The sequence below is a fragment of the Aplysia californica genome, unplaced genomic scaffold, assembly GCF_000002075.1.
Source record: "Aplysia californica isolate F4 #8 unplaced genomic scaffold, AplCal3.0 scaffold00457, whole genome shotgun sequence".
NCBI lineage: Eukaryota > Metazoa > Mollusca > Gastropoda > Aplysiida > Aplysiidae > Aplysia > Aplysia californica.
In genome coordinates this window covers 597,669-610,168 of record NW_004797727.1, presented here as the reverse complement: position 1 = coordinate 610,168, position 12,500 = coordinate 597,669, and the positions used below count along the sequence as shown (strand labels likewise).

Here is a 12,500-nt window from a genome sequence, read left to right as displayed (position 1 = left end):
CAAGCCACACCAGAGCACCCGCCAACCACCCACCATTTCAGTGTAATAAGGAAAGCGTTCACAGCATGAGACACCATCAGCCACAAAGACAACTGAGAGAATCTGCGACATTTATTGTCAAACATAACAGCAGGACTAGTCACAAAAGGCAAGGAAGTAGACAAGATATGAAAAATCATCTTAATTATATCACAATGTTCTTGCTATCATTCTCAACAGATCAAAACGGCACCATCCTTTATTTACACACAAAGCGTCTTTCACTTTCACGCCAGTAGTCAGTAAATCATACAGAGGAGTCTCACTTAAGGAAAATAATTCCCCGATTTTTGTCTTCAGTTTGAGTAACCTCTCTATGGGAAACGCGAACAAACCAAAGGAATCCCCACCGCCCCGCAGACTTTGGTTTAAGCCAACTCCACCGTACATCACCACAATGGCATAGACGTGTCGACATTTGGAAAAAGTACAGTACATGTACGTGCAGTTTTGATAATTTGACGGGAGAGCCAAAAAACTAAATGTTGTTCCCAAGTAAACAAACACTTCGCACACACCCAAAGTCTACAAAAACTTTACAACAAATGTTGTTTTATTGGTAACAACATGCAGTTCTTTGGCTCTCCTACAAAATTGTAAAACTGCATAAAATTATATTCTGTACTTTTAACCACCGAAGTGTCACAAGTAAAGGTGGGAAACATTTTCAGAAAGTAGAACGTTAGAAGTGGAACTAAATAAAGCTCATTTAAGGAGGGGTGAAAATATCTGGCAATATATAAAAAAAATGAGATAACCTAACCGAAAGAGCAGCTCAAACCACGGTATCTCTATCTCACATCCTTCCCTCTCAGCCTAGGTCAGCCCCGACAGCCAGCTCAAGGCAGCCTGACTCCTAAATCACCAAAAAGGAGTTGATGGAGGAGTAAAATATGACCTACAATTCCAATTTTTCGACCTCCTACGTCCGACATTTATTTGTACCAAAGACGTAAGGACAACAGTTATATACACAAGCAACAACCCCACTGGTCGGAACGGAGCAGTCAGTCAATCCACAGATTCAAATGGATCCGTTTCGTCTTACGGGGAATCTTTGGACACAAGTTGTTCCAGAAATCTGAAGTACGCCCACTTGAAGTCAAACACCATGTCATACCAAAAGTTCACTGAGAAGAGAAAGGAGAAATGTTTAATTGTTTGAGTAAAGAGAAGAACGTCACCACAATAATAGTCTTTTAGAGCTGGGAAAGACGAGCAGAAACAAAAGAGAGAAAGAAAAACAGAAACAACAGATATCGCTTCGTGTGTACTAGACTGTGTTCTCTCGTCACCTACCTGCCATACACCCATGTGTACTAGACTGTATTCTCTCGTCACCTACCTGCCATACACCCATGTGTACTAGACTGTGTTCTCTCGTCACCTACCTGCCATACACCCATGTGTACTAGACTGTGTTCTCTCGTCACTTACCTGCCATACACCCATGTGTACTAGACTGTGTTCTCTCGTCACCTACCTGCCATACACCCATGTGTACTAGACTGTATTCTCTCGTCACCTACCAGCCACACACCCATGCGACTGACGTATGTACTAGACTGTGTTCTCTCGTCACCTACCAGCCACACACCCATGTGTACTAGACTGTATTCTCTCGTCACCTACCAGCCACACACCCATGCGACTGACGTATGTACTAGACTGTGTTCTCTCGTCACCTACCGGCCACACACCCATGTGACTGACGTATGTACTAGACTGTATTCTCTCGTCACCTACCAGCGATACACCCACACTAGACTGTTCTCTCGTCACCTACCTGCGATACACCCACACTAGACTGTTCTCTTGTCACCTACCTGCGATACACCCACACTAGACTGTTCTCTTGTCACCTACCAGCGATACATCCATGCGACTGCCGCACGTGGTGGACTGTGTTCTCTCGTCACCTACCTGCGATACACCCACACTAGACTGTTCTCTCGTCACCTACCTGCGATACACCCACACTAGACTGTTCTCTCGTCACCTACCTGCGATACACCCACACTAGACTGTTCTCTCGTCACCTACCTGCGATACACCCACACTAGACTGTTCTCTCGTCCCCTACCTGCGATACACCCACACTAGACTGTTCTCTTGTCACCTACCAGCGATACATCCATGCGACTGCCGCACGTGGTGAAACCAGAGAGACGGCAGGTAGAGCATCTGTCCGGCCTTGACCCTGCACGTCATGGGCTGAGCTTTGGCGTAGTTGGGATACTTCTCAAGGTCAGGGTTCAGAGGGTCGATGTTGATCCAGGGTACCTGCAAGTGGACAGCTGTAGTGTCAGTTCAGCTTCAGAAAAACGTTCAGGGCATTTACTCCACAATGAGGTCATAGAAGTGCCGGAGATTAGTGGTGTTACTAGAGTGTAGTAGAAGGAAAAGAAGGAGGAGAGATAAAGATGATAGATGTTTGATAGGAAAGAAGGAGGAGAGATAAGGATGATAGATGTTTGATAGGAAAGAAGGAAGAGAGATAAGGATGATAGATGTTTGATAGGAAAGAAGGAGGAGAGATAAGGAGGATAGATGTTTGATAGGAAAGAAGGAGGAGAGATAAGGAGGATAGATGTTTGATAGGAAAGAAGAAAGAGAGATAAGGATGATAGATGTTTGCTAGGAAAGAAGGAAGAGAGATAAGGATGATAGATGTTTGCTAGGAAAGAAGGAAGAGAGATAAGGATGATAGATGTTTGATAGGAAAGAAGGAAGAGAGATAAGGACGATAGATGTTTGATAGGAAAGAAGGAGGAGAGATAAGGATGATAGATGTTTGATAGAAAAACAGGAGCAAACCCAAAGCAGAGGCCAACGTTCCTGATCCAGAGATAAGCACATCAGCACATTCATCGACTCAAACTTGACCAAAAAAAAAGAATAACAAACCCCAAAAGAATCATTCACCAGAAAAACTTCAAATCGTACAAACAATTTCTAACTAAAGACTTACACCTCACTCCACTCAAACTTATACGAATGAGCTTCCTGTCAAAGATGGCAGACTTCTCAGAACCTGAAAAAATTCTTGGTTCTAAAATACTTGATCTCAACATTTCTTTTGTCTACAAAAACCACGCTGTGACAAATACCTCAGGGCTGTCCACTTCATCAATAATTTCAAATTTTCCATCCTCATTTTCTTTGTAGGAGGCAGCTGGGTACTTTTCTGAAAGAAAGAAAAAAAAAAAGAAGAAAATTAACAGATGGGAAAGGCGTTGTCTTGGTCAAGTTTGACTGTATTTTTTTGTTGTTGTTTTCGTAAGAGTATTAGGGCACTTGCAGCACAATAAGGTCATATAAGTGCCGAAGACTAGAGGTGTCACAAGAGAGTAACATACACAAAAAAGAAGGCAGGGAGATAAAGAGGATAGATGTTTGATAGGAAAGAAGAAACAAACCACACCAGAGCACCCACCAACCACCCACAACTGTATTTTTTAAAACGGTTGCTAAGAAAAGAAGCAGAATAAAGAGACCAGTCTTGACTACAATATAGACTCTAATGTAGATTGTAAAGCGAATAGAGCATGCTGATGAGGGGGAATTTGAGCTATGCAAATGCTATCTATTATTGTTCCTCCCTAACCACCCACAGAAATGGACCGTATAGCATTGTGCAGCCTTATGGCCAGTGCCTGCGGCAGAACATTTCCTCCAATTCCTATTGGACCAGCCGTGGTCCAGAGCCGTGGTCCAGTTGAGAACAGTCAGATTCTTCTTTCATAATGGGGCCAATGTTACCACCATAGCATAAGTTGATCTGGTCTTCCATAATCCAGCAGCTTTCATTTTCAAGGTCACTATCAAGTGTTTCTGATGAAATATAGTTTCCAATAGCTAATCAGAAGGCTAGTACGAATCAAACGGCATTGAGGAGTCCGATTTTTGTGGGCAAACGGATTACTATAAGCCTTAATGGCCTTCCTAATCAAATTCTTCAACCAAAACCTGCAGCACCCCCAGAGTTTCTCCGGTGTAGCCGGGTTTTGGTTCAGAGAGATGTTACTCAAATAAAAGTTAAATAAAACAAGTGATTTCATTTTCGTTTGATTTACCAAATGTTCGGATTAACTCTTTAAACCCTGAGTTTTTCCCACCGTTTCCCGGAGTTTTTCTCTACAGTCACCAAAACCTGGCACACGATGTCTCATTACAACCCCAAAAGCTTGCCTCCAACTTCTAAATGGCGGAAACTAAGGCTTAGTCATTACTAAAAAACTTGGTTCTCGAATAGTTCTGAAAAAAAAAGGGAAAAACTAGCACTAAATGAAACGAAACAGTTGTCACTAGTATTGGACGCTCCCAGCATCTGATGGGGAACAGGGTTATTATCGCCAGACACTGCTGATGGGGTTTAAAGAGTTAAACATGTTCAGTTCAAGCGGACTCCCCTGTAAGTCAAAAACACTGACCGTAGGGCAAGTAGGGCAGGTCGGTGGGCGGCAGAAGGAGGAAGTCTTTGTGTCCGGACACCACACAGTACAGGTTCTCATAGGGGTCTTTGTGCACTGAGGGGGAGAGAAAACGAAACAAACTTGGCGGTCCAGAGGTCCAGTCCAACAACACAACTACTTGTGGAAGCAGTAGACAGTAAATACTAACACAACTACTTATTGAAGCAATAGACAGTAAATACTAACACTGACTGCTTCGTGTGAGATCCCACCATCCACCAGTTTGATGAAGTCTGACATTCATCAGTCGATTTCAACTCATTTAAATTTCAATGAATTCATGCCAGGTTTTGACCATAACAAAAACAACAACTTGACAAATTCTTGTTAGATTTTATTACGCAGTGAATACCAAACAAGTTAGTAACTCCAGACATAAACTATAAAAAAACAACAACTTAAAAACTGACACCTTCTTCTGTTACGAAGTAGGCAATGAATAAATACTATAGCAATCAGACGACAACAAAACAAGAAATCTGCTTGCCCAGAGACTACCACAAAAGCAAACGGTGTATATGAGTTACGACAAGTAAGAGTTTTCTACCACAAAAACAAACGGTTCATGTTTGTTACGGACAAATAAAAGTTTGATCAAAGTCTGAGCTCCGTATATCTGTCTCCCCCGGTCAATATCAGTCGTAAGACGCAGTGTGCTATTATCAGCTACGAGGTTCGAAAAGCAAAAAAGTGACTTTCCATGACATTTTAGTTTTTTGGATCAATTCAAAGTTTGTTGTCTTCTGCTTCATTTACGATAAAAATAAAAGACTATAATCGACTATAAATTTCAAGTCTCTATCTCAATTCTAAGACCCACATTGCTATGGAAACATGTTGCTCAACTTTGGAGACCGTTTTCTCATTTTCATGTTTCCTCACCTCGCACAATGAAAAGTTCTGTATTTTCATCAAATAATGTCCTATTTACTTCATTCTTGTTTTAAATTGTGGGGAAAAGGTGATAGTTTTTGAAAATAATGGTAACTCAGTTTTAAAATTTCCTTCATATGACTGATATTGACCGGCAGGGACACATATTTAAGATAACTTTATTTTTTAAAGTCACAGAAGCAAGACTGGCGTTCCCACAAGGAACGACGACATAAACAAAAGACATACTGGATGTGACAGCTCTTTCGTCCCCCATCCAGAAATTTGTGGCATCGGGACCTTTCCCTGCGGAGGCAATGAGACACACGTAAGACTCTTTAACACTTTGTCATCACATCTCGTCTCGCCTTTGATGGCAAGGGTTTTTACTGAGCAAAGTGATGACAAAGAGTTAAATACTAGACAAGCTGTGGCCACTTTATAGAATGTGAACTTGGCCATCAACCTCCCCCCCCCCCCGCCCCACCCCCCACCCCCTCCACATTATACCACCAGGCAATGAAGTGGAACACTACAGAAAAAGCAAGAAAACTTCTGACGTCTCTCAGCTTACATGGACTTCAAACATTTGCCATTTAACTTTATCAAATAATTCAAATAATGATACTATTGCGATGTTGTAGGTGAAAGAGTACATATCATAACAAAAAGTTTCTGAGTTCATATTAGTCTAATTCCCGGCCTGCCAACTTTCTCAATCCCCAGTCAGGGACTCTCACTCTCATCACTAAAGCATCAGATCACGCAGCAGTGAAACCAACCCCGTCAAGTGGAGCAGGTCGTCAGTCTGGAACAGTGTCGGGGAATCTCAAGACAGTTGGCAAGCTTGCTGAGACATAACTGTGTCACAGATAAGGAAAATATTTACAACAGTTTTTAAGTTTTGTAATCAAGAAAAAAATACAGGAAAACAAATATCCACCTGATAAGACTGGCGAAAAAAATGCATTTAAATTTGCTTTCAGCTACAGTGTTTAAATAAAGTTCTTGAACATTTTCTCCACAACAACAGTTCAGAACGAAAGGTTTTGGAAAGTCTCTCACCAAAAACTTCTTCAGCCCAGCTGAAAGGATGCACATCTTCCATGATACTTGAAAACTCATCCTCAAGATTTGAGTTTTGCTTTTGGATATAAAAAACACCGTTGGTCCTGTCTTTGTCAGGACTAGAAAGGATGTCAAGGAAACCACTCAAGGACATTTTCCTTTCCTCGGGCATCACAAATCTGTTTCCGTTGATTGCGTCAGCGTAACCATTTGGGGTCACGGCAACCGTCACTGGCACCTCTCCAATCTTGTCCCTGGAAAAATAAAAAAGAATTTAACTTCAATCAAATGTCGCCTGAGTACAACAACCCTGTATCTCACACTAGGTCATAAACACTTTTTGGGGGGCTTTTTTCTCCTAAATGTAACGTTGTGGATTTTGTGTCAAATATTTACACATGTTACTCAACAAACATCGCCAGTTCAACATTCCCACTTTTATTTTCAACTTTGTTAGATGAATTGACAAATGTTTTTCCTTCTCCTGCAACATTTGTTTTTGTGGGACACAGGCTTGTTGTACTAGGACGACCTTTGGTTCACTCACGTAGCAAAGACAATAATAAAATTAAGACAGTTTATAGAAATATAGGTGAAAACTTGAAAAGAAGAAACAAGAACCTCAACAAAAGACATACAGCCAAACCCGTTAAAACAGCCACAGGTCCAAGACAAACACCTGTGCAAGTGACCACTTCCCACCTGGCAGTTTTACTTGGTCACAAAGAAACGATCCAAGACGCCCACCTGTCTAAGACTACCACTTTCCTCATGGACACAGGCCGGACGTCCAGGACAAGTTTGACTGTATTACCTAGGACCACAAACACTCTAGAAACAATTACAGTATAAAACACAGATAGGTTGAAGACAGTTTACTCGAAATCACGCATCCGCCGAACTGTGCCTGCAGCCCCGTTTTTTTCCTTCTTTATCTTTGTAAGATATCCCTCAAACTATGGATCCCTCGAACTACCGAGGCCGGTCCTGACGAATTCAAGCTATCCGTGTTATACTGTACTGTGCATATATATACAAAAGAAATGCAAGAGAGTAATAACAAAAAAAGGGTTACATTCTTCTTACCCTCCAGGAGTTTTCTCGCTGTTGCAAATTCACACTTGTGAATCAAGCATATTTGAACATGGACACGGTGCAGCCTCTCTATAACGACATCTTCTCTATAATGACCTTCGATATAACGACATCTTCTCTATAACGACCTTCGATATAACAAAATCATCTGTATAGTGACTTGGTGCCCAGGTCCCAATTGTTTCTTTATATATCGTTAGTCATTTTTCGTTCCCTCTCTGTAAAGACATTTTTATCTAGTACCGACGATGTTGTTACAGAGAGGCTGCACTGTATCTCAAACACGTTGGGGACTGTTGGATTAATAAATTCAATGAATCAGTAATTCAAGTATATCGTGATAACGAAAAACATTGCAAAAATTCCAAGGGATGTAATTGACTTTGACAATATAATAGTTGGAAGATAAAATACTGCGATCACGATGAAAAGTACCCAGTATGGATCGTAAGACTCCTTGTACGATATCAAAGCAAGAGAAAGGAAGAGAGTGATGCTGATGAACCTCTGTAAATATTGGCTATACAAGAAAATAAAGGTTTACTTATATGATACGTCAAGTGTGGTCTCAAAATCTCCTCCACCATACGAGCGCATAAGAAAATCTTCTCTTAAGAAGCGGCAGACAGCGACTTTTAGGTCAACTATAACAGGAACGAATTATAAGGTGTATTTCGTTTGACCTCTTCTCTGGTAGTTTGCCAAGTTTGAAGACTCTACAACGTTACCTTTTTATCTAAACCAAAGCTCAAAGAGGACACACCTGGTAAATCAGTCCCTAACCTCCCCGCGCAATAACACTGTGCACCAGCTCCCGTTCATGACATGCGGCGACGATCGTGATCGGCTTCGCTACTTTAATTTAAAGCACCTTCATCAATTTTATACACATTGATGATATGGACTTTCACATGCCTTAGAAAAGTAATTTGAGATCTTTTAGGCTGAAATGGAAAAAAAAGAAAAGAAATTTCACAGAAGAAAGCAAACGTCAGTACCTGAGGTATTTGTCTGTCCATTTGTTCAGGGCTGGCCAATGGTCAAAGGCGTTGTTGATAATTAGAGGACGATTTTGAGCCACCCAATTTCTGTTGAAAGTCAGCGGGTCTGGGGGAGCATCAACGCTGTCTATCCAGCCAACGAGATCTGGGAATGGAAACAAATCAAACAGACAAAAAAAACCACTAACTGTCATGGAAAGAACGTATAGTATGAGTATCATTTTAGATTAGTTATAAATAAGACCATTCAAAAACTCAATGAGAGAAGAACGATCCTACGTAAATTTTACTTTTAAATATCCTCGTTTTCAGTCATATCTAATCAGGCATGATAAAAATGCGTACACCACGGCACTCAAGGCCGCGTGTTGGGCACACATTCCGCGATTGAAGCGCTCCTCCAAGGGATGAATGGTTGTCTCCGCACAACGCCGCTCTTGGTAGTAAATGACAAGGCCCTTACAATGATAATCTTTATTCCGAAGGACTTCCGTAAAGAGCGACCATCCCAACGTAGGCAGTTTGATAAAAAAATGAAATTTGTTTTAGAGTCTAGAAATACATCTCATCGGATAGAGGGTGCTGTAACTAGCACAAAGCACTTTAAATTTTGAAAATATCTTGATTGGTTCAAAAGTTATGACATTTTTTGTGACTGAATCTTGGGTATGTAAATTGCATTGGAGTTCTGTGATCGAAATTTGACCCCACCCACTGAATTCCCTCTTCTAAATGGTAGAGAGGCCTTTTAATAGGCATTATAATACATGTTTTTTCATAATTATCAATTAGAAACAATTCTTACAAATTGTTTCTGTAAAATTGACATAATGTGACAGTTGTGAACAACAAATTGTTACATAATTACGTGTAACATGTTAGTTATGTAACATAATCGGTTAGTCACACAGTTGGTATGAGCAGAAAACACACTTGGTTTCAATAATACATATAAATACTACAGGAGGCAGTTGTATATGACCATTCTTTATTAAAATATCTTTGCAACGGTAGTCTTAAGCACCAATTTATGTAGATTGCATAACATTATGTAATCACATGAAAATATTCAATAAAACCAGAAGGACACAACGGATTTGGACAAGATTTACATTAAATTACTCGTCTGAACAAGACGAATCCAACTGGACTGTCACTGCCCATGTTAGGTAAAAAAAAAAATTGTTTAGGTAAGGTATTAAATTTTCCTTTAACAGTAATTACACGACATGAAATCAAAGAAAACAGTGTCCTGTTGTACAACATCCACATTAGTAACAACAACCGACACTCACCACAAGTAGCTCGTACCTCCATCCAGTGATCAGGATATGTGGTAAGGGGAATCTAACTCTTTAACACAGGGTCAGATCCCCAAGGACCATGTCAGCGAAGATGTCTTCTTGAGGAATGTCGTAGTCTTCTTTGTTGCTCTCGTCCTCTGAAAATTTCCAGTAAGACACAACAAAGAAGAACTTCGAAGTCTTCCTCTTGACCTCAACCACCCTTCCGTAGTAGGACAGATCGGTGCCGTCTTCCTCCTCCCACGTCTGGAGAAACAGAGAGCGCCGTTGAGAAGACTGGACTCCCTGGACAGATGAAAAGTGGTGACGAAGTCCCTCAATTCATTGGACACCGCGAGGCTGTTGATGGGTTCCTTTCCATCCAAGGTCTTTCCAATCTTCCGGGACAGAGCCTTCCGTTTGGTCCTATCCCTGCCTTTAGCCAAGGCCTCACGACGCTCCGAAATCTCTTGTCTGACCCTGGCCTTTTCAAGGATAGCCCTACTCCGAGTGCGATACCCCTCCTTCACAGCGAAAGAAATAAGTCCCTTCCTCTCCTCTGAACTCTTCCCATCCAGCCACTGTAAGGTGTTGTTGAGTCGGGACTTAACTTTTCCGCTGAGAAAGCCAGTGGTAGCGTTAGGGGCACGGCGGTAGAGACCATCAAGCAAGGCCAGGGCCCGTTCAGAAGCCATGTTGTGGGAAGGAGCCGACTGTCCTGCTTCCACATCCTCGGGTCTCCTTTCTCCCAGGTCTCCGTCAAGGTAGCGGTTCAGTTGTCGCAAGACAACCTTCTGAACAGAGGAGAGTAGTTCTCTCAAGACGGAAACCTGAAAGTCAGGCTGCGAGGAAGAAAAACAGCACAAGGCAGAGAGGGTGATATCATTTTGGACGTTGAGAATGTTACAGAAGACATCTTGCTGAGGCTGCAGCAGTTGTTAAGGCTGGCTGGTCCATTCTTTCAGGGTCTCGGCACACTGTTTGATTTTGGGAACCTACAAAAAGAAAATCAATAAAACTATTATGTTGTACAGTTCCCACTAGTATTTCAAGAAATGAAAAATATGTACATCACAAATTGCTTTGATATTTTACAAATATTTATATTTTAAAATTCTTTAAAAGACAGCACCTGAAAAGAGACGGAGGAAAAATAAAAATACTGAATCAAATAAAAATTTGTTTTTAAATTGAAAGCAATAAAAATGATGAACTTGCCATCTCGAGGTTGGATCTATTAGAAGTGTAGAACTCCCTCATCCACGGTCCGGTGACAGTTTTCCCAATTATGCCGAGACCCCACAACTGGATCAATATTTGTTCTTGCCGTAAATCGTTTAGTACGGCAGAGCGAAGACTTTGTCCTGGAAAGCAAATTGGGAAACTACATTAAGTTCTGGCCCTAATAGACATGGGTTAACACTGTACAAAACTATGTACCGCTAGCATATTCATGTGAAAAAAACCCCCACCTCTGCAAACCTATTTTGGTCAGATATCACTGTATACACACCTGATGACATCTTTGCTTCTAGACAAAGTAGAGACAAAAAGAAATAAGGGAAGACCTCCTACATTGACTGACTTTGGACGATGGAAAAATCTGACAAGGGTGTTGAGGTTTTTGAAGTAATTAATCAAAGCAAACACTTGGACAGATAAAAGCCTGTTGTGGCAAGGAGTAGGACACCAACAGATCTATGCAAATAAATAGCCATAGTGAGAGACATGACCACAGTAATCACTACAAACAAAGAAAAAGTGCTGACATTTGAAAAGGAACAAGAATGGACAAACAGTATTTAACTCACCTGCTGTGCTCTTGGTTTCCAGGAATTCCAAGAGCTTTTCTTTATACTCCACAATGACCCCCGCAAGGTGGAACATGATGTGTAGGCGGTTGCCTACGTATCGAGGGAAAGTCCCAAAAGAGAGATCATTCCCTCGAAGGAAGTTTTTGAACCCCTCTGGGTCTCCTGAACCTGCTTTGTGTCTGCAAAAGAATTGAAAAGAAACAACTGATATTAGAATTGTACTCATGGATAGTAGTGTTCCACAAAAATTAAAGCAAAAGCAAAATTAAATTTTATCTTATCAATTATCACGGAGTGCTAAATCTGAAACGAACATCTTGCGATCATCTTGGTCTACCCCTGCCTCTTTTGCTTTCAATTTTTTCACTGAAAGTAAGATATTCAAAGCTTTTGTCCCTTCAGAGGTTCTACAAACTGTATTTGTCTCTTTCTGATATTTTTTGTAGATTTGTGGGCAGTCCACTAGGCATATATCTCCGCACTATCTTGTGATTCTATAAAATCATGGAAATATAAACGTGCAGGCAGTGTTAGTATTTGACGATGTAAACCAACAAAAAAAAGTACAATGACTTAAATTAAAACATTGTCAGAGGTCTCTGAATATACCCTATACATTTAAATAGGTTTTGGAAATATACAGTATTCATACCTTAACTTGGAAACTGCAAAAATGCAGTTTGCACACGGCGCACCGGCAGTGGAATTTTAGTTGCCACGGGGGGTTCCCCGCCGGGCGCCTTATCACGTCGGGGTCACGGGGGTCAGCTCCCTGTCGCCGCTCTGTCTGGGCTGACTTAATTTTTGGTACTTTTCAACGTACAATTTAAGGTGTATCCTTGTATTTATGGT

General features: G+C 41.1%; 1 protein-coding gene across 2 annotated transcripts in view; it reads right to left on the bottom strand.

Annotated features, from left to right (window-relative positions):
- Positions 1–71: 71 nt before the first annotated feature.
- The window catches only part of LOC101861381 (bifunctional peptidase and (3S)-lysyl hydroxylase Jmjd7), an 18,963-nt gene continuing 6,534 nt past the window's right edge, over positions 72–12,500 (bottom strand). The window contains exons 1-8 of one of the 2 annotated variants that reach the window (XM_035971548.1): positions 9,847–9,980; positions 8,549–8,696; positions 6,453–6,709; positions 5,637–5,693; positions 4,473–4,568; positions 3,150–3,226; positions 2,163–2,322; positions 72–1,169 (exon numbers count right to left, since the gene is read on the bottom strand). In XM_035971548.1, the coding sequence (XP_035827441.1) occupies positions 1,084–1,169; positions 2,163–2,322; positions 3,150–3,226; positions 4,473–4,568; positions 5,637–5,693; positions 6,453–6,709; positions 8,549–8,696; positions 9,847–9,868 (903 nt within the window). In that variant the 5' untranslated portion in view covers positions 9,869–9,980 and the 3' untranslated portion in view covers positions 72–1,083. Of the gene's footprint in view, positions 1,170–2,162; positions 2,323–3,149; positions 3,227–4,472; positions 4,569–5,636; positions 5,694–6,452; positions 6,710–8,548; positions 8,697–9,846; positions 9,981–12,500 lie in introns of those variants that run through there. The other variant, XM_005105204.3, reaches the window with a different exon arrangement.